Source organism: Triplophysa dalaica, chromosome 10, assembly GCF_015846415.1.
Source record: "Triplophysa dalaica isolate WHDGS20190420 chromosome 10, ASM1584641v1, whole genome shotgun sequence".
Taxonomy (NCBI): domain Eukaryota; kingdom Metazoa; phylum Chordata; class Actinopteri; order Cypriniformes; family Nemacheilidae; genus Triplophysa; species Triplophysa dalaica.
In genome coordinates, this window is record NC_079551.1 from 947,268 (window position 1) to 968,120 (window position 20,853).

Below are 20,853 nucleotides of genomic sequence, written 5' to 3' on the forward strand. Positions count from 1 at the left end.
TAGCACGTCAGCTAAAGTATCAAAAGACACGTTATTGTCTCCTCTATTTTGTGCAAGATAATCATTTTTATCATTCATATCTAACAAAGTTGTATTGCATAAAATTTAAAGTGCCAATTTTTTACTTTTTAAGAAGAAAAATAAGAAAATTGTGCTAATATCAGATTAGAGCGATCTTGACCACATGTGAACAGGAAATTGACTATAGAAGAAGAAGTCACACAAAGTGGCTATTTGATTTTTGAGATAGAGCCTCTAGTGTTGGAGTTATGACCAGTGTGACAACTTACCCATGTGACAATTTACCCCGCTCTCCCCTAATTAAACTAAATACTTTTTGAAATACATGCGTGTGAAATACTGTAATTGACATCAAAATTCAAAGTCTTACTTTAAAATCTGTGCTTTAATGTATAATTCTCACATTTGTAATACTTTGGTCAGTTAATCATATTATTCTTTAATGAATTCAATAAGCCGTTTCATGTCTATCCTTGAATCACTTAACTGATCAAGGTCGATGTAGGATATAGAAAGTAATTAGTAATGAGTAACTAAATACTTTTTGGACAGAATAATTTGGACAGTAATCTAATTACAGTATTGAATATGTAATGAGTAACTAGTAATTAATTACTTTTTCAGAGTAACTTACCCAACACTGGTCGTATACTAAAACAAATAAAACCTCAAAAACTAAACAATTTGATTTATCTCAAACAATTTATCAAACAATTAAGTAATGTTTCTTTAATTTGGTAATTTGCGCGCGCGCACACTCTCACTCATTTGACTCTCCCTCTCACGCGCATTTGCTCCTCGTGCACACTCGTTCTTTCACTCGCCACCTCTCGCTCGTATTCGCCCCCTCTCGCGCGCATTCACTCCCTCTCGCGCGCGTTGTCTCCCTCTCTTTGCATTCGCTTTACTTTTGTCAATTTACGTGCCTCATATGAAACGGCGCCCAGAGACGGATGGTGTAGCAATATTGTTGTCCGGGTGGAAATAGGGAGAAATTCGGGAGAAAGGTCGGCCCGGGAGATTTTCGGGAGGGGCTTTGAAATTCGGGAGTCTCCCGGAAAAATCGGGAGGGTTGGCATGTATGACATAGGTTTAGATTCGGAAATTATAGCATAGCGTCCGTTGAGGCATAACTGAAGTCAAGAGGTCAGGACGCATCTCTCTTTGTGTGCTCTACAGCTGCAGCGTGCGAGGCTGCGTCGACAGAGAGAAGCGGTTCTGATTGGCTGTGTCTTGTGATTGATTGACGCGTCCCGCCCCCTTTCCTTTCGGTATGGACAGACATTTTGCTTATCGCAGGAATCTCATCGCGTCGCGTTTGGTTAGTATGAGGTGTGACACATTTAGTGACTCTTATTGTTTATTATAAAACGGTCAGTTCTGCTGGATTCTGATTGGCTGAGGACGTTATAAAACGCCCTGATTTATAAACGCTGTCTGCATTACACAACCTAAACTTCACTTTATTTACTATATTTTATGAAACCTTGCCACACAGATGGAATAAGTTGGTTACAGTACATTTATTTCTGTATCCCACTGCTTCACATGCTTATTGCTTTATTACAGGTCTCACCTTCATTCATAAAGTTATGATCTGTTGTGCAGTTGTTGTATTTCTGATGATTGTAACGACACTTCTGATCTTCTTCATCATCAGGAAACACAGAAAAACAAATAAAGATTGTAAGTTATATATAAAACATTTAAATGTTCATAAATGAAATGTGAATACTGATGAAACTAAACTCATTATTACTGAAACAGATCAGACCGGTGAAGAGGAGATCACTTATGCACAACCAACCTTCCGTGAAAGACCAACACATAAACCGGTGAGATCATTCATGACTGATCATGTGTAGTCCAAGTTTTGCTATAGAAGAATTATAACATTAATGCATTCAGAAGAACCCCTGAAAAATACATCTTACATGAAACTTATAACATAAAAGCATCCTGTGGCCAGCAGCAACATTTACATTCATGCATTTGGCAATGTAAGCGACTTACATTGCTTTATCCTATACATTTATACATGGGTAGGTGCAATCCCCTGTGATCAAACTCACAACCTTGTGTTGATAACGCAATGCTCTTACCTTCTGCGCTGTGATTGGCTGGATAAGGTCCACAGTGGCACACACAACGAGTTTACTCGGCGATTATATCAAACAGGTTTGAAAATATCGTTGTGTGTGGGATAGCTGGAGACATGTCCAGATCACGTTGCACACCTGTTTATACTTAACGAACTTCGGTGACGGAAACGAGCACCGATTTGGTCGCGTTCTGGAGGTTTTGTCGCAGACCTTAGAAATCTATACACGACAGCAAAATCCAGCAAAAAATCACGTGTGAGCTTTCTATAAGCGGAATGGGACAGATCCTGTCACCTAGCAACAGTCAGCCATCAACCGGTGTGCAATGAATACACCTGATGGATGCTTTATTTCATGGGAAATGAAGGCCACATTTGAGTGAGGACAGCCTTTATTGCGCCGTAGTGAGTGACGTCCTTGGCCTTTGAATGCGTCCTTCCAAGGACACAGATTTTGAACTGGGATGCAGCCAGGACCAAAAATCAAGGGACCATTGAAGTAAGGTGTCAAGTGTATAATAGGCAAATGAAACAATCTGTCATATTGTGATTTTATTCTCCATTAATTTGTTCAAGGCTGCATGTGTGGTGAGTTTGCCCAAGGCATGCCACAAATGAAAGAAAAGCAAAGCAATTGGATCGCCCCCTGGTGGCTGGCTGCAGTATAGGTTATAAACTAGCCCTCTTCAAACAAACAACAAAACAATTATAATTGCATTTCTTTCTGTTTCAAGTATTCTTTTCTAATAAGTTTGGTTAGTTATAAGAGTTATTAAGAGGTTCTTCAGATTATAAAAGGCAAGAAACTGAACAGTTCTATGTGGAACCAAAAATGGTTCTTATAATGACATCACTGTGAAGAACCTTTCAAACACCTTTATTTTTAAGTGTGTACTTTAAACTAGTATGGTTTGCCCAAGACAGAATCACACACAAGTCTGTAAGTTCATTGTTATAGGGGGTTGTAGGTTGTATTCTTTCCACACAAATCATCACAAACACTGTTTACTTTACACTTATGTTGAACAACCACAATGTCATACTTCATTAATGTATCCTCAATGTTTCTCTTTTAGAGATGTGCGGTGGAGGATGATGTGGTGTATGCAGGAGTCATGAGAAGATGAATATGGAGCAGAGGATCACTGATATAAGAATTGTAAAACTCAATATTTATGAAAAACTGCTAATAAAATAAGAAACAAGTCATAATTTCAGGTTTTTATTGTAAAAATACATTTGGTTAATCATATAATCATGGTTAAAATACACAGTCTGACTTTCATTAGGAAGTGAGAATTTATAAGACAAATCGGAGAAGCAGGAAACCTCTCAGTGGAATACTGTATTGTTGCTTTTATGATATAAGTCCACAAACAAACACAGAGATCACTTTACACAAGATGGCGCCGGTGAGCTTTTGCGACCTCAGAGTCTGCAGACTCATATCCGGTCTTATAACACAATCGAGTGGCTTTGGCTGAACAAAGTGCTCAGCAATGTAAAGATGATCGGTCAAATCGCTGATTTATTACTTTCTTATTTTTCTTAAATCTAATAACACCCATATTTCCCGTTCAAAACCTTCCTTTTCCCATTTTGTGTTGTACGATAATTACTCCACACACTCTGGCCAGTATTATCCGACTGCAATATCGGAGGCTGCTCTCTCAGGACTCCTGGGGCCCTTGTTTTTAACAGCGACAGTATATCTACCAAATCTACTTACTTATAGTTTTTAAAAGGTTTATTACACACAAATACTATATTTCATGCAATTAAACCTTATCGCTAACAGCTGAATGTTGAGTAATTATTGCGACTAACTAACATTCTAATAAGTATAGCATGTAAATAAACAAGAAATCATGGTATAGCCTTTTCAGTCACTAGATCAACCACATTTCAAGTACAGAGTGAAGTCACAATGATGTCTCTGGGCGCAGATTTAAGATTGTGTTTATTTAAAATCGCAATCGAACAGTTGAACAGACACACACATCAAAAATACAATTTAAATAAATATGCTTAAATTAGGCCGAAAACTAGTACTTGGCCAATTTATTTGTCATACTACTGCCTGCACTGAGCTATGTCCTTGAAAAGACTAGACAGTACATTTAAATCTAGCACAAGCTATTTCAAGAGTCAATTAGTATGATGTTAAATGTAAAAATCAATATTGGAAGAGATGCTGGCCACAGTGAATGGTCCTTGGTGCTGACTTGTAAATGGGTCTCCTCTCTTTCCCCTTTTGGGGTCCCGAGAGAGCAGAACATCGTCACCCGCCTTAACTGAACATAGTCGCACAAACTTGTGATTTCGATATTGGAATGACTTTTGTTGCATGCTATGTGCTCTCGTCATGTTGCAAATAACCTACAAAAAAGATCAGAGCCCACCAATAAAAACTCATTGAATATGAACACAGATCTCTCTGGACTCTTTTCTTGAAGGGAAACTGTAGCCTTGTTTTTAGAGCATGGCAATAGCAAGGTCATGGGTTCGAGCCCAGGGATTGCATAGTGTATACTGTGTTGCACAATGTATAGTCTGCCAAATGTAAATGTCTCAATCAGACCAACTTATAATAAAGAACTAGTGATGGTATCTACTGAGGCAGCCGAGCTCACACACACAGTCCCAGAAACATTCTCCAAACCTCTAAATATAGTGTGCAACAGTGACATAACAAGGCCTCAGAGTTAGATACAAAACAGAATCATAGCAGAGATCAGTCTATGCCCAAGTATAATTCAGATAGTAGTTCAGTACTTTATTTACCTTTCTTTTGGAAATACAAACCGTTTCATTGAGAAGTTTCATCTCGTTGACTCCGGTGTCAATGTCATGTTCTGGGTCAGCAATGTCAAAGTCATCTCCCATTTCATGTTAAGGGAAAAACTTATTAACATGAAATATTTAATAAATTCATCAATTCAATTTCACCACTGAAAATTATATGTACAGTAGAAATTAGAAATATAATAAATGTGTTAAAAACACAACCTGATATTCAGTGTTGATTCAATACACCACAGCAGGAAGGTGGAGATCCCAATCATTCTGGTTGTTGTTTACATTCTTTCTGTGGGTACATTTGATGTTTTGATTTGTTCTTTCATCCTGTACATATCAATGTATCTATAAAGTTGATGAATGACTGCAAGACAACATACAAAGAATTACCTGCCCATTGGTCTGGGAATCGTAAGCAGTCAAATGCTGGTAAAACTGTACACAAGCTTGAGACTATAGTCTCATGAGTACGCTCAAATATTGTAAGCAGTACCTTATTGGAATGAAAGACCTGCACAACAGTCTTGATGGGGTCATTCAGCTGGCAACGGTGACAAGATCATACCTAAAAGGTTTGCGGGGACAATAAACTAAAAATAATTTATAAATCAAGAAGCAACCTGAAGTGGCTAAAGTTCTTAAGTGCAGAAGTGTAAGTTGAAAGTAAAGTACCACCTCTGTAGTATAGTATCCATTCTTTCACGTCATTGATTAATGTGGACCAATAGTAGCTCACAATAACGCTGTTTCCAGTGTCTCTGACACAACTGTGATAGACAGGTCCATGGTTATTTTGGCACTCTGTAAGAACAGATGTTTTCTCTTCCTCTGACAGGACAACTAGCCGCATGTACTGCCTGCTCTGCTAGGGCCGGTGTAGAAGAGTCTGTCATCGGTTTAAAGAGGAAAGGTTGCAGTTCAAATAAAGAAAAATAAATCATATTCAAATCTGACTGAGATTAAACTACATTATGATCACTAATATATGACATATATGCCAGTTCCATTCTCAGGGCCGGCGGGTAATGACTGAGGTGCGCTTGAGCAAGGCATCATACTCCTACTTGCTCCCCGGGCGCTGCAGTGATAGTTGCCCACTGGGTGTACTTGTATTCACGACATGCTGTGCGTCTGTTCACTAGTTTCTGGATGGGTTAAATGCAGGTCACATTTCAGGTATGGGTTACCATATCTAACAAATAGGTCACTTTCACTTTACTTATATGATAATACCCTGCTGAAATAATTAAACAATCCTATTGGATTTAATGGTTAAAATAGAAATAGTTATGGTTGGGAGGGAAACTATGATCTCTACTGTGGCAGATGTTAAGTACGATACTAAGACTGCCTGTGCTGGCTGTACAATATGAAGAGTTGTTGGCTGTGCTACTTGCACTAAAGAGGCTATAACCTGTCGTGCAGGACAAGCACATGCTGGTCCTGTCGGACAGCAAAGCTGCCGTAGTGTACATCAACCGTCAGGGTGGCATGCGCTCACGGCAGGTAACACGACTCGCCCGACGCCTCCTCCTGTGGAGTCACCAGGTGATACGCTCCCTGAGAGCCATATACATCTCAGGCGACCTTAACCAGACAGCCAACGAGCTCTCTCGTCGGTTGACGCCTTGCGTAGAGTGGCAACTCCACCCCCGCACAGTCCAGCTCATTTGGGTGCAGTTCTGGCAGGCCCTGGTTGACCTGTTTGCCTCCCTGGACACCCCCCATTACCCGCTTTGGTACTCCCTGTCCGTGGCCCTCCTCATCACGGATGCTTTAACGCACAGCAGGCCGTGGGACAAGCGGAAGTACGCCTTCCCCCCCAGTGAGCCTCATCGCACAGACCCTGTGCAAAGTCATGGAAGAGGAGCATCAAGTGTTACTAGTTCGCCATCACAATCACAATTTGCCAATTTCAATGGCCTTTTTTAAAGATAGTCAAAGGTGACAGGTTCTCAAGGGCGAACCCCATCTGTCGGTTCCACACAACGTCGAGAGACCGACAGAGAGGGAACTGAGGTTACATGCGCAGAACAAATCTTGTTTTCCTTTTCCACTTAAATATGTTATTAATTCCTTTCTTTCTTCATCATATTTTTTACAATCAGACATTACATGCTCCACTGTTTCCCACTCCCTCACACAACCCACTCTCATGTACTCCTGTTATAAAGTCTCATCTTCTCAGTCCATGTCTCATCCTTGTCAACGTAACATGATCCTTTCTATTTTTTCCATAAATGTTTTGTTTATTTTTTAAATTTTCTTTATTTTATAGAAGTGCCTACTTTTATTATCTAAATTCCATATTTAAAATCCTTTAAAATATGTTCCATAATTAACGTTTTAGCTTCCCATTTACTTAAAGATGCATTAATATCTATTTACCTCATGTATAAGATTACCCATTTTCTCCCACTCTCTTTTCTTTTCCAATATGTCTAGATCTATTTTAACTTCCGGTATCATCCATCTTTGGAACTCCACCCTATACTGGTGACGTACTTAATTTGAAGTTTTCAACTTGATACTTCTCTGCTAATTTGCTCATATTCCATCCGAATCCTTCCCCCTTTTTTCCTTGTATGTTCCCAACAATCATTTAACACATCTTTAGCAATATGTTCTCCAGAATGACTCTTAATTGTAGTCCAATACACTAGGGATTAGGGTAAGGGTTAAAACCTAACGGTATTTCATTTGCCTCCACCCACAGTGCATTGATTGGAGTAGTTTTACTAGCTCCTAAACATATTCTAAGTGGTCTATATTGAATCCTATGTCATCTTCTTAACAATGTATGAGACGCTGCCCCATATACCATACATCCATAATGCAAAATAGATCTGATCAAGGCTTAATATATTGATCTCATCACATTTAAACTTTTACTACATTTGTTTTCCATTTCTTCTATATGCTTTTTCCAGGTATATCTTTCAACTAACCATATTCCCAAATATTTAAAAACATGACTCTCTCTTACGTCTTTCCATATGATGAAAATTGAATATTTTCCAAAGCTTTCCATTTTCTGCTAAACACCATATAGCATGATTGACTGGCTGCAATTTTAAAACTCCAATCTATAGTCAATTTTTCCACCTTTTTAATGCCTGCTTGAATACAAGCAGATACATATGATGCTTTCGAACCTCTTTTCCAAATAGTGCCATCATCTGCACACATAGCACATTTCACTCCATTCTGACCATATTTTATAATATAATTTATGGAATAACATAACACAGTCTCTGGTAAATGTTTCACAATTATATAACTTACTCTATCACAACCAGGAGCAGTATTTGCACAATTTTGTAAAGCTACTTTTAGTTATGACATTGTATATTCTAGGTCCAAACACCTATTACTATTATCTTTCTTCTTCATAATATCTGGACTATTTCTTATATCTCTTTTTCTTTCAATATATTCTTCTCCCAGTTCTATTTCGTGTACATTCTCTAACACTTTACCGAATACATTTGCTTTATCAAAATATAATGTATACTTTATTATCTATTATCTATTATCTATTAACACAGGAATTTGGTTAAATATTTTTCCATTTCCACCCATCTTTCATAACATATTACGTCTAATGGAGTATTTTATCCTATCGTTTTTTCCTTTTCCTTTCAGTCAGATACTACTTACTCTGCCATCCAAAAAGCTCACCGGCGCTATCTTGTGGAACTAGCGAATTTCATCTTTCTCTCTAAAATGTCCTATTTTTTTATGTATTTCCTCGCGCCAGTCCAAACTCCCTTTGTAGGTACTTAAGTAAACATTAACTTGTCAACAATCCGTCTATATTTTGCATTATTCAAGGAAAATCCTTCAAATACCCATGTTTTATTTTAGTGCACGATTTTTCATCAGTGCACATTTTTAGAATCGTCCCATTCATAACAGTCCTTCTTCCTTATAAATGGACACATACAAATTGTAATAAAGTTTTTAATTTTCTATAAAAAGTCATCTCTTCTTTATTTATTGGGTGTTTTTGCTTAAGGTTTGTGCATTTTAATTCATAGAAATCCCATTTGATTGAGGCGATCAAATCTAAATTCTCTATGCAGGAAGACCCCTGACCAAAGTGTGCAGGAGAGGGAATCACGTGGGCCAGAGATGAGAATTCTGTCATCATTTCAAACCTGTATGAGTTTCTTTTTTCTGGAGAACACAAAAGAAGATATTTTTGAAGAATGTTAATGAACGAAATCATTGGTTCCCATTGACTCGCATTGGTTTTGTGTCTGTACATAGAAGTCAATGGGGACCAATGTTTTCTCTGTATACCCACATTCTTCAAAATATCTTCTTTTGTGTTCTGCAGAAAAAAGAAACTCATACAGGTTTGAACTGATGAGAGGATGTGAGTAAATGATGACAGAATTCTCATTTTGAGGTGAACTGTCACTTTCAGGAATGTTTTGGACCACTCTTCGTCTGGCCTCTCTCCTGGGATCAATTTGTCAAGGGTGTCATCACCAGGAGCTAATGCTTTAGACAACAAAGCACAAAGTATTACAGAGGCACTCAAACCCATCCACCACGATAAGGTGATGATCCATAGGATAGGAAAATAAAGGTAAAGGGAGGGATATGATGTACAGTATGTGTGAAGTCTGTGAATCCAGCAGGTGGGTATTTTACAAAAACTTAGTCAGTACAACTGCATGGGCTTTTTTTCCCGTTCATTTGGAGACGTTGAAGAGTTTGAATCTTCAGATGAGCTGCTGTAGATGCTGCTCCCTTTATCACTGACCGGAGCATATATGGTCTTCAAAACGCTTTCTGAAACGTGAAATGAGATGAAGTGAAGTCTGTCAATAACAGTGATGTTACTATTGTGAAAGATGTTTCTGTGTTCACTGTAAACTGAAGGTAAGACTTGCCTTTATAAGACATTCTTCTGTGTTTGATGATGATGATGATGATGATCATACAGATCACAAGAGCAACTACAACTGGAATTATAATGACCCACATGCGAGGAGAATCTACAAGAATGAAGAGAAAGACAATCATCAGATGTTCATTTAAGTGACACAGACTAAAATACAGAACAGAATTCTTCATCTACAGATCTCAGATCAGATCAAAAAATGATGGAGTCACAGCTGATGTACCTGAAGACTTTGGAGAGGCATCAGTGGTGAGATCTTGATCCTGTTTGTTGATTGAATTGATGATGTCCCTTGCTTTATACAGGAGAGACTCACATTTGTCACATTCAGCATCGTTTGTATAATATTTTTGTTTTATTATTTACAATTAAAATGTATAAACCTGTGTTGTGTTTTTTTTTCTACCAAAAATAAAAACAGGCAAAATAAATATTATTAATAATACATGAATGTGAAATACTCACTGTAGACAGTAAGATTGAATTTCTTGTTTGAGTTCTTCTTGTTTATGCTGATCTTCAGTTTATAAAGTCCAGAGTGTTGAGATGTGATGTGTGTGATGATGAGATCTCCAGTCTGATTGTTCATCTTCAGTCTGCCTATGAATCTCTCATCATCAGATAACATGTTGCTACTGGCCACTCCATTCATTCTGGCAACAAATGTGTTGTTAGGTCCATAACTCCACGCTATCTTATCATCTCTCTGTTTAACAACATTAGTGTGTAGTGTGACAGAATCTCCCTCCATCACTGACACTGACTTCACTTCATCTGCATCAACACTAAACACACCTGAACACAAATAAAAATAAGCCATTATAAGCAAAACTAAATCTTTTACTGTTATGCTCATTAATCGTTTTAACACAGTTATGGCAGGCCGAATAAATTAATATCCAGCGAATGATTAAAAGCTAACTCGGCTTGCCATAATCTTTAACCATTAATGGTATCAGGAGACGTTCCAGATAAAGATAATGAGACGACTGTGGACTCGATAATTGTTTAAGCATATCATTTTTCTGAATAATGAAAATTAATTTTTATAGAATAATGAACTTTTACAGCCTCGAGTCAGCGATTCAAATATTTGGCATTTTAAGATGTCTTTGCTCAATTAAAGATTGAATACGTTGTAGGTGTAGCTATATAGATTTGTAGACTATGCATATTGTTGGGCTCAAAGGTAAATGTGAAAAATTAAAATGGCCATAGCTAAATTAACAAATGTAAATGTGAGTAAAACTGACTTGAGAGTGCGTTGAATGTGAATGCTGGGTAAGTGCCGATTAGATGGCGCAGCTTTTTTACATTTACATCACACGTTAAATAACTTTTAAGGTACGTCATAGGAACATCCAACACACTGTAGATTGGATGGGTTGGAACCGGTTTGTGTTGTTTTACCAGCAGGACAAACTCGCTTGATGACACACCAAAAAAAATCAATTCCTCTTTAAGTTTCCTTGTCTGTAAAACCAACTGGAGGAAGGTCTAATTTTGTATGAAAAAAAGCATCTGCCAAATGACTAAATGTCAATTTGAAGAGTTTGGTTCCCAAATGAGAACTCAGTTTTTAACATCCTTCAAAAATCATTTAGAAAATAAACTCTTCATTTGCAAACATAGTTTTATTGTTCATTCCTCCTTCCTTGTTAAAAAAAATACCATGCAATTCAACGTAAGTTTTCACAAAACAAAGCCACACAATTTGCAACGCAGATCTCAAATCAAATCTCTTTATTGTCACTCAACCATATACATCTCCACATAATTCCTGATGGAATGGGAGACTCGGTGACTAGTGTCGCCAGAATCCTCCTCGCATTTTTCACACACCGTTTGGTGTACATTTTATTGAAGGGTTGAAGTTCACCTCCGAGGGTGTGCCTGACAGTTCGTTCCACTCTGTAGGGCTTTCCTGTTCAGTGATGCAGCCAGTTAGAATCTTCTCTATTGTTTCGGTGTAGAATCGGGTTAGGATGTGGAGATTCAGACCAAATTTCATCAGCCATCTGAGGAAGAAGAGCCGCTGGTGAGCCTTCTTCCGTATGAGTGGTCCGTGTGAGCTCCTCTGAGGAAGTCGAAACTGTTGACTGTCTCAACTGGTGCTCAGTCAATGGTGACGGTTTTGTGTTCTCCGTTATTCCTCCTAAAGTCCACCACCAGCTCCACCAGTCTGGCTCGCTCATGATTGCATTTAATCTTACATACATAAGCTATTAAAACTTTATTAATGTTGTTTCACACTTCAAATCATTACACTTCTCAGCCGTTTCAATGGTGACTCAAGAAATTGGTGAATCATTGACAATGACTTGGACAATGTCTAACGTCTACCACACGTTAACTTTCAGGAGGTTAAACTTAAGGCAAGTTTTTTTTAGTACCGTCCGAAACTAGAGTGAACCAATGTAGGGACAACATTCATTCACTCTTTTTGTACCGACAATGCACTGTGATCATCAGATGTACACTCACTATTTCATATGATACGACACGAGACGGCGCTAGAATCTGCTGGAGGACACTGACGGTTAATGCCACAAATGTATCACTTTACACATGTTTGTTCTTGTTGAAAGTTATTATTTTAAAGAATATGCAGATCAAATGAATGGCGTTTTATTTTAAATACATCAAATAATTTTATAAAATAAGCATGCCTGCAAAGAAATGTGACGGTTATTTTGTTCTCTTTATTTTAAACTAATACGATAACCGTGACAAATAAAGTGAAAATGAATTTGAGTATTTTATAAAATAATCCACAAAGCCACACAGGTGTAGCGTGATATAAGCTCATCGTTGTGTTTATGACGAAGAAATAGAAAAAATCTTGAATCAAGATGCATTTTCTTGATGAGCAAAATGACCTAAGAAAAAAAGTCTAGTTTGTAGAACAAAAGTATGAATTTTCTGAGAATTTATTAGTTGAAACAAACAAAAATGAATAGTGAACGAGATACGAGGGAGCGAGTTCAGACACAGCTCGAGTTTAACTAACGCCCTTCCTGGAACTTTACACCCTGATGGCAGCAACCGTCTGTTCCTTCCTGATACATTCACTCGAGACCCGCGATGCCTGTTATTGGATCCAAAATTAATATTTTAAACTGTATTGCCATATTAGCAAACAATATTTTTTTATTTGCATAAAATAAATGAATAACTCGATAAAGGAATGAATAAATACAAAAGCATGGGTTGGGGGTGGGGAGTTGCCTGGGGCAAACTGACAACAAAAAAAACAGTTGATACTTGAAATAAGCACCACCTGCATAGTTGTTCCACCCACTGACTTCAAGGAATAAACCTGTTCATCTATTGTTCTGCAAACGCAAGTAAAAGCGTCCAAACCGTGTTAAACTGAAGATTTCTACGTATGTATTTTTGTGCACTGCTGGTAACAGAAAACACATTCGCAGGGCAAGAAAACTCGAAATATTTTAGACATTTCGTACAAACGATTCTAATAATTTAGGAAAAAGTAGATAATTTTGTCAAAAAGTGACACTTTGAAATAGACACTAAATACACTTCATTTGACAGAAGTGTGATGTGTGAGTCGCATCAAGTGAAAGTGAAAAAAAGTAAAATAAACTTACCACATGCAGTCAAAAAGGACAGACAGAGAAAAACTGAGCAGATGAGCATGTTCAAAACTTTGAGTAAAAACAATGAAGTTTAACTGCTGGTTGTTGTGAAAATGACTATCTTAATGAGAAGTGCTGAAGAGATGTTCAGTATACTAGAGAAAATCTTCAGCTCAACTCGACGAGACCGATCGACACGCAGCTGCTGATTCAGTTCCTGAAGAGAAGTGTTGTGTAAAGAGAGAAGGAAAACACGTGGTGTGCACAGGCGTGGCGGATCTGATTGTGACCTTGGGCACGGTATATGATACCAGATAGTACAATGTTACACTGTACTTGTATATGTGTAATGACAATAAAGTTGAATCTAATCTAATCTAAAAATCTAGATGCCAAGGTGACTTTGCAATGCAAAACAAAGGCAATATAGGGTTGTGTGCAAAGGTTCTGTTTGCTTGTCACCGTGTACAAACCTTTTACTTTAAAGTGATTTTGCATTTTAAAATTAAATATCTTAATTAAACAGAATAAATCTGACATCTTGTGTATATCAGGGGTGGGAGGTTCACCTACATTCACTAAAATCATTTGGATTTATAATCTTTTCCTGTGTGCTGAGAAAAGTAAATGAATGTGTCAGGGTACTGACATGAACAGACATGAACAGACATGAACAGAGGACCCAGGCGCAGACAGCGGGTAAGGGGTTCATGAAATTTAATAGTAATGTCAAAACCAAAAACCCACGAGGGGTTTGAAGTCAGATTGGAGGCGTGTTGAAAACGGAGTTTTCAATAAATCACGTGGTCGATGACAAACGGAGCCTCGCTTTCTGTAAAATCACGTGCATGTTTCTGTTTGCGTGTCAAATCCCTCCCTTACTTTAATATTCCTATCTGGCACAGTCTGGTTGATTGAACTGTAAGGAAGGGTAGTGTAGTTTGACAACCATAAAAACATAGATAATATTAAATAAATCAATATTCTATTTTTAGTTACTTTCTGCTTTTGATTGCTAGCTATTAGTTAGTTTAATATTTTTGACTTAAGTTTCATTGCTTTCTCTCTTTTTTCCTTTTCATTTCTCTTTCTCCTTTATTGTTTTGGTGAGGTGGTGGAAGTTATATCAGAAATGGCGTCTGTTAGAAAAAGGAAAACATTCCCTGTTTGGGTACATTTTGAGACGATATCTTCCAGTAAAGTATGTTTTGGTTTATAATACGAATCACTATTTCACTAATATTTCGTTGGACGTCTACATCTTTTTTTAATTGATGTAACAGGTAAGATGTTTGGTGTGTGATAAGGAGCTTCAGTCTTCAAATAATACTTCCTGAGACACTTTAGAGCTCTGCATGAGACTGCGCCTGACACCAATCCTGTACACACACAAGGTGCATTATCCTAATTTCACTTTGACATTTACATGTGACTTGTATTTGTCATTGAAAATGCCCTTCCCTTCAGGTTCTTGAAAGCAGATGAATGATGAGGCACTGGTAAATATGATCATCAAAGACATCTAAAGCCATTTTCACTGGTGGAGTGAAAACGGCCACCAGTGAAAACGGCTTTTGAGGTCTTTGATGATCATATTTACCAGTGCCACATCATGAAGGCTTCATGTGTCTCATCCATGCTCTGGATCGTACCTATATTGTGCCAAGCAGGCAGGTGTGTAGAAAAGTCCAATTCAACTATTTAAACTGGATAATATTTTAAAAATAACCTTTCTTTTACATTTATTTTATTGTTTCACATTGAGGCCTTGAAGAAAATGGTGGACTCAAAATATGAGGAAGCCAAGATCAAGGCAAAGGCTGAAATGGAATATATCAAGTCTGGGTCTTTAACTTCAGATATGTGGACATCACTTAACACGGACGCTTACTTGGCCATTACCTGCCACTACATTGATGGGAATGATAAGCTCAACACTGTCTTGTTGTGGGTAGAGAAGTTTCCTGATAATCACAAAGCTGCAAATGTAGCCCGCGTAAAAAAATGATATATGGAGGAGTGGGAAATCAAGACAAATGTCAAATGCCTTGTCACAGATGCTGCAGCAAATATGATGGCTTGTGCAATGATTCTACAAGTGAGGCACACAATCTGCAATTCACATGCACTTCATTTAATGGTTAAAAAATCGTTTGATCAAGTTTCTACCCTCTGCAACATCCGCACCAAGGCAAAGAATATTGTCACCTTTTCCAGATCCAGCACCATTGGCAAAAAGAAGCTGAACCAGATGCAGCAAGACATGCGCAGACCTTCCCTTAAACTTATCAATGAAGTGGAAACACGCTGGAACAGCACTTTTCTGAAGCTTCAAGGCCTATATGGAGAAAGGCAAGCTGTGGGGCATCCTTAGCCTCTCTCAGGACAGACATCGGTCCAATTTATCCACAGGAGTATGAAGGAATAAATTAAGTCCTCCGTGTGCTCTCATCTTTCCAGCATGCTACGGTACCCCATCAACACCAAGCACTGATTCAACAGAAACATCATCTCAACAGGCGACAAGTCAACAGGCTGCAAATACTTTAAGTATATATCTTTTTTTATTATTTTGGAAAAAAACTTTGATGAATAATTCATGACATAAATATAATGATCCATTTACATTTCCTGTCATATTTACATTTCGTCCGTCAAATTGTTTAGGTGGAAACCTATGGCACCCGCTAGATAGTGCTGTGGACCAAAATAAAAAACCTGCAATGCCACAGCTGATGCAGTAATAGAGTTTGATCGATACCTAAAGGAAACTAACATACCCAGAACCCCTGATCCACTTAAACACTGGAAAGAACAAAAGCATGCGTTTCCCCATCTATATCTGATGACACTGCAGTTCCTGTGTACACCAGCGACCTCTGTACCTGATGAGGGAGTGTTTTCAAAGGCAGGTGAGGTATTGTGCAAGAGGAGAAATAGGCTCGGCCCTAACCCTGTCAAAGCAATATTATTTCTCAATAACACATTCTTCTTCACCCAGCTACACAAGCACATTTAATATCCACGAAGACCCATGAATCTGACATTAAGTTTATAAAGTCTCCTATACAAGATACAGGCAATGTTATTACACATTACAGATAGTAGTCAATTACATCTCATTTACAAGTATTTTAGTTAAAATAATTCAACATTTCCTCACTTATTCTTCGTTCTATTTCCTAGAATATTCTGTTTCAGAAACGTCCTAGCCACGTCCTCAAATACCGTTGAGAATGAATCCCATCTGACCCATTTGGTATCAGATAACATGCACACTGGTCATTTGATAAACGAATCTGGTCATTTCTATTTATTATGTAACTTTATGGAAAATGAATTATTCTATAAACTAGAAAATGATGCATAGCATTTTAATTTTAATGCACAGATTAAATGAAAAATTATTAATTTGGGATGATGTCACGCATTTTGTATGTTGGAAAGACGAATATGGTACGCCCCATTATGAGTAATTATAAGTACATTAACAGCTTATACAATGATCATTTGCAAAGTTAAAGCTCTTATTGATGTTTACAGTGTCATTTTATATCAAAAAGGTGAAGATGACGGTTATTTTGTCAGTGAATATCAAATGTAATCAAACTGACTGGAGCAACCAGTGCGTTAAAAGGTTTTAATGCACAACTTCCAGCCAATCAGAATCCAGTCTTCAAACAGACCATGGTATAAGTCATAGCAAGGTATGTCAGACTCAAAAGATATATAGGTTTTCCAGGTACACTTTAAAGCAGCACATGGTCAATTACAGGCATCCATAATGACTATCTATGACATAATCACTGCCAAGTCTATCGATCTAAACAAATATATTTTTGTAGTAAACCAGAGCTATTACACAAATTATCATTCTTATACATTTTAAAATGCTTCACTTATATCTAACGTTTCCTAGAATACAAAACCATTATTTATATTACAACATGTCTGCCCTCCTAAAGATAAACAAATGGGTGCTGGTGATATCATGATGACTGTCAATAAAGAGTCATGAGACTGAAAAATCTGTAAACAGTTCCTGAAAAACTCCTCAATGTGCTGAATCACAACACTGTTTCATGGGAATTCATAAGTGTTCATTTACACAAATCCCCCCCCCAAAAAAGTCGTGTCACCCAGAAGTACTTTCATATCTTTCATATACGTATATATCAACACAACTGATGGGAGTTTATACCTATGTTACAGGGTGGCTCATTCTGTGATTCCTATTTCCTGTGATCTCATTAGTATGTTTTGTAATGATTTGACTCTGTGACGTTATGTTTAGGGGCGGACATTTATCATTGCTTTGCCACCTCGTGAAATTAGCATTTGTGGCTGAATTAGCCTTTGTGGCTTTGATTTTAGGGTTTGGGTTGAAGTAGGGTGTCAGTTAGTCACATGCTAAACTATGCTAAACTATGAAGTTATAAATATATATAAATGTACATACACACGCGGCGTGTGTAATGAAAGCAAAGGGGGGAAAAATGGGAAAATTCGCATCCATTAACACAAATCAATGGATTCCCAATTTGGTACATAAGCCACAGACTGCTGTGAGACTGAGATGTGACTCAAGGCCTCGAGGTTTGGTTGGTTCTGACAGCAGGTGTTGTGACTGTCACTAACATCATGTGTTAAGTATTTGAAAATTGGAAAATAATCTTTCAATTAGTAAGCTTAGTGACCAGCTGAAACTAAATGTAGATTCGTAACGTTACAATTATTCAATACAGTAAGACAACCTATGACCTAAATACACCAGACAAACTTGTTTGACTTGATAACGTACAGTGTTGTTTTTTAAGCTGAGTGTTATCGCATCCAAAAAACAGTTTTGTTATTTCCTCTGTGAAACTTCTGTTTTCCTTGAAACTCCTAGAATGCAACCTTGTTTCTATTGGATTTTGGTACCCAAATGATGAGAGGTAGGACAAAAGTGACATGTGTGTCTACAGAATTCATACTTTTCAGACAAAGTTTGAGTCAAATAATAAAAAATGTTTTGAAAAGATCTTATTTTGTGATGTTGATGTCCGAGCAGAGGATTGTTTTTGATGTGATATAATGAAACTGATGATACATATCAGACAGACGTCAGTAGATAAAGAGTTTACTTTCGTTTCTGCAAATGAGAAAGCAAAGTATTGTATGTGTTTAGGTGTGTTCCTCACTGCCACATAGTCAGGTTATGCAAACACTTCCCTTCCCTCCTCTGAGCACTTCTGGGAAAATGATTTGAATGAATGAATGAGTGAGGCGTTTATATAACACTGTATTGTGTATTGCTGTACACCCAAAACACTTTACAATCATATTCGTGGGTCTCTCCTCACCCCCCACCAGTGTGCAGCAACCACTTAGATGACGCGACGGCCGCCACAGAACAACAGCCCCAGTGCGCTCAACACACACTAGCTGTTGGCAGGGAGACAATTTAGAGGGTTAGGGAATATTACAAGGCCATGATTGACAAGGGCAAATGGAGGGAATCTGGCCATGACACCGGAGTTACACCCCCACTCTTTACGAGAAGTGCTGTGGGATTTTTAATGACCTCAGGGATTCAGGACCTCGGTTTAAAGTCTCATCGGTAGGACGGATCTATTTAAGGAGTTTCCACTCATGTTACCATTTCAAAGAAAACAGGCTGCCATATTACAGGTTTTGTAGCAAGGGCGCCTCCTTCTTGCAGTAATGCTCGACAGTGCAATACACGACAGTGGAGGACAAATAAGGAAAGAAAAAGACGGTTAAACATGGAAACTTTAAAGACATGAGTTATCGGATAAAACTAAAAGGGGGTTTTATTGTCTTTCTACATTTATTCAAGTAGGAGAGCATATGAGCATTGTGTCAACACGCTAAACACTACCATTAGTTTACAAGGTCATGCTACTAGGAGGATTAAAGCTGGAATATGCTAGGCAGATAATATTTTTAGAAATTCTAAAAATTTAGAATTCAGAAGTTTTATTTAATCAACATTGCACATAGGAATTTATTGTCCGTTTAATATTTGACCTGTGGTTCTCTCTCCTTTATCTCAAATATGTGCTTTCACTGTGCGTGTGTGCGTGAGTGTGTTTGTGTGTGTGCGTCTATGTTGACGGGTCTAACTATGTATGTATGTAAAGCACTATATAAATAAAGTTGAGTTGAGAGTTGAGAGTTGAAAATGAACAAGATTTATTTTAGACACAAGACATACAGTTATTGGTTAGTCAAATAAATGTTGAACAGGTGTGTTTTGAGCTGGTTTTTGAAACTTGTGAAGGATGCTGCGGTTGGGATGGAGTCTGGTAGTTCTACACAGGGGAACCGAATGATTGATGGTTTTTGCAAGCGATGTGGTGCCTCGCTGTGATGGATCAACCAGGCGTATCTCGTTTTCAGACCGGAAGGGGATGTAGACCTGGAGCACTGAGTTAGGATAAATGTGCGAATTTGTCATTATCATGTCAGAGATTTAAACTGGATGTGGGCAGCAACTTGGCATCCAGTGAAGTGAGATCAGGAGGGGTGTTACATGGGTTCTTTAAGGCTGATTGAAAACTAGACGTGCAGCTGGATTCTGGATCATTTGCAAGGGCTTGACTGCATTGGTTGGAAGGCCGGCTTGTAGAGAATAGCAGTAGTACAGTCTTGATATGACCAGAGATTGAACTTGAAGCTGAGAGGCTCCCACAGGAACGGGATGAATTTCCTGATGTTGTAGCAAATACCTGCAAGTTCGAGAGTTTGCTGCGATGTGAATTTCAGCTGGTCGTCGAACATCACCCCCAGGTTCCTCGCAGACTTGCATGGTGGGTGTTATAGTTGAAGATCCAAGCTGAATGGTAAGGGATTGGGCCTTTATAACCGGAAGTTCTGTCTTGGAGTGGTTGAGTTGTAGGTGATGCTCTTTCATCCAAGAAGAGATGTCCAGGAGGCAGGCAGAGACACATGCAGAGATGGTGTGTATCATCTGCATCCCAGAACCCATGAGTCAAAAACAAACAAGCATGTTTAATAGGGTCCTGTCAGTTGGTAATACCTAGAATTTCAAAATCAAGTGCAGGTGGTAGATCCTTTTCTTATCTAGCGCCTAAACTTTGGAATATTCTTCCCTGCACGGTCCGGGAGGCAGACACACTCTGTCAGTTTAAATCTAGACTAAAGACTCATCTTTTTAATCTTGCATACACTACACCTCCATAATATTAATCCTCAGAGGATTTAGGCTGCATTATTTAGATCAACCGGAACCAGGAACACATCCAACAACAAATGATGTACTTGTTGCATCAAAGAGTGCAGAACAGTACTCTACTCTCAGCCAGTCTTGTCTCTTTGTTCCAAGGTTACCGCAGGATGCAGTTCATGCCCAGACCTGATGGCAGAGCTGAGAATGGGAAGCGGTGACCTGA

The 20,853-nt window shown here is 38.2% G+C and overlaps 1 protein-coding gene and 1 long non-coding RNA gene across 4 annotated transcripts; one reads left to right on the top strand and one right to left on the bottom strand.

Annotated features, from left to right (window-relative positions):
• Positions 1–824: 824 nt before the first annotated feature.
• LOC130430242 (uncharacterized) lies at positions 825–3,334 on the top strand. 3 transcript variants are annotated; one of them, XR_008907754.1, is made up of 5 exons: positions 825–1,100; positions 1,201–1,342; positions 1,591–1,707; positions 1,789–1,856; positions 3,199–3,334. It is a non-coding gene; the product is annotated as an uncharacterized LOC130430242 (long non-coding RNA). The 3 variants fall into 3 exon arrangements; XR_008907753.1 differs by having other exon boundaries at positions 827–1,353; XR_008907752.1 differs by having other exon boundaries at positions 828–1,342.
• A 5,536-nt stretch (positions 3,335–8,870) lies between these two features.
• Positions 8,871–13,677, bottom strand: LOC130430241 (uncharacterized). The gene is made up of 5 exons (XM_056759277.1): positions 13,448–13,677; positions 10,302–10,631; positions 10,060–10,131; positions 9,826–9,930; positions 8,871–9,724 (listed from the first exon to the last, which is right to left on the bottom strand). Exons 1-5 carry the CDS (start codon positions 13,494–13,496, stop codon positions 9,594–9,596), a joined length of 687 nt encoding a protein of 228 aa, XP_056615255.1. The 5' UTR covers positions 13,497–13,677; the 3' UTR covers positions 8,871–9,593.
• Positions 13,678–20,853: the final 7,176 nt, after the last annotated feature.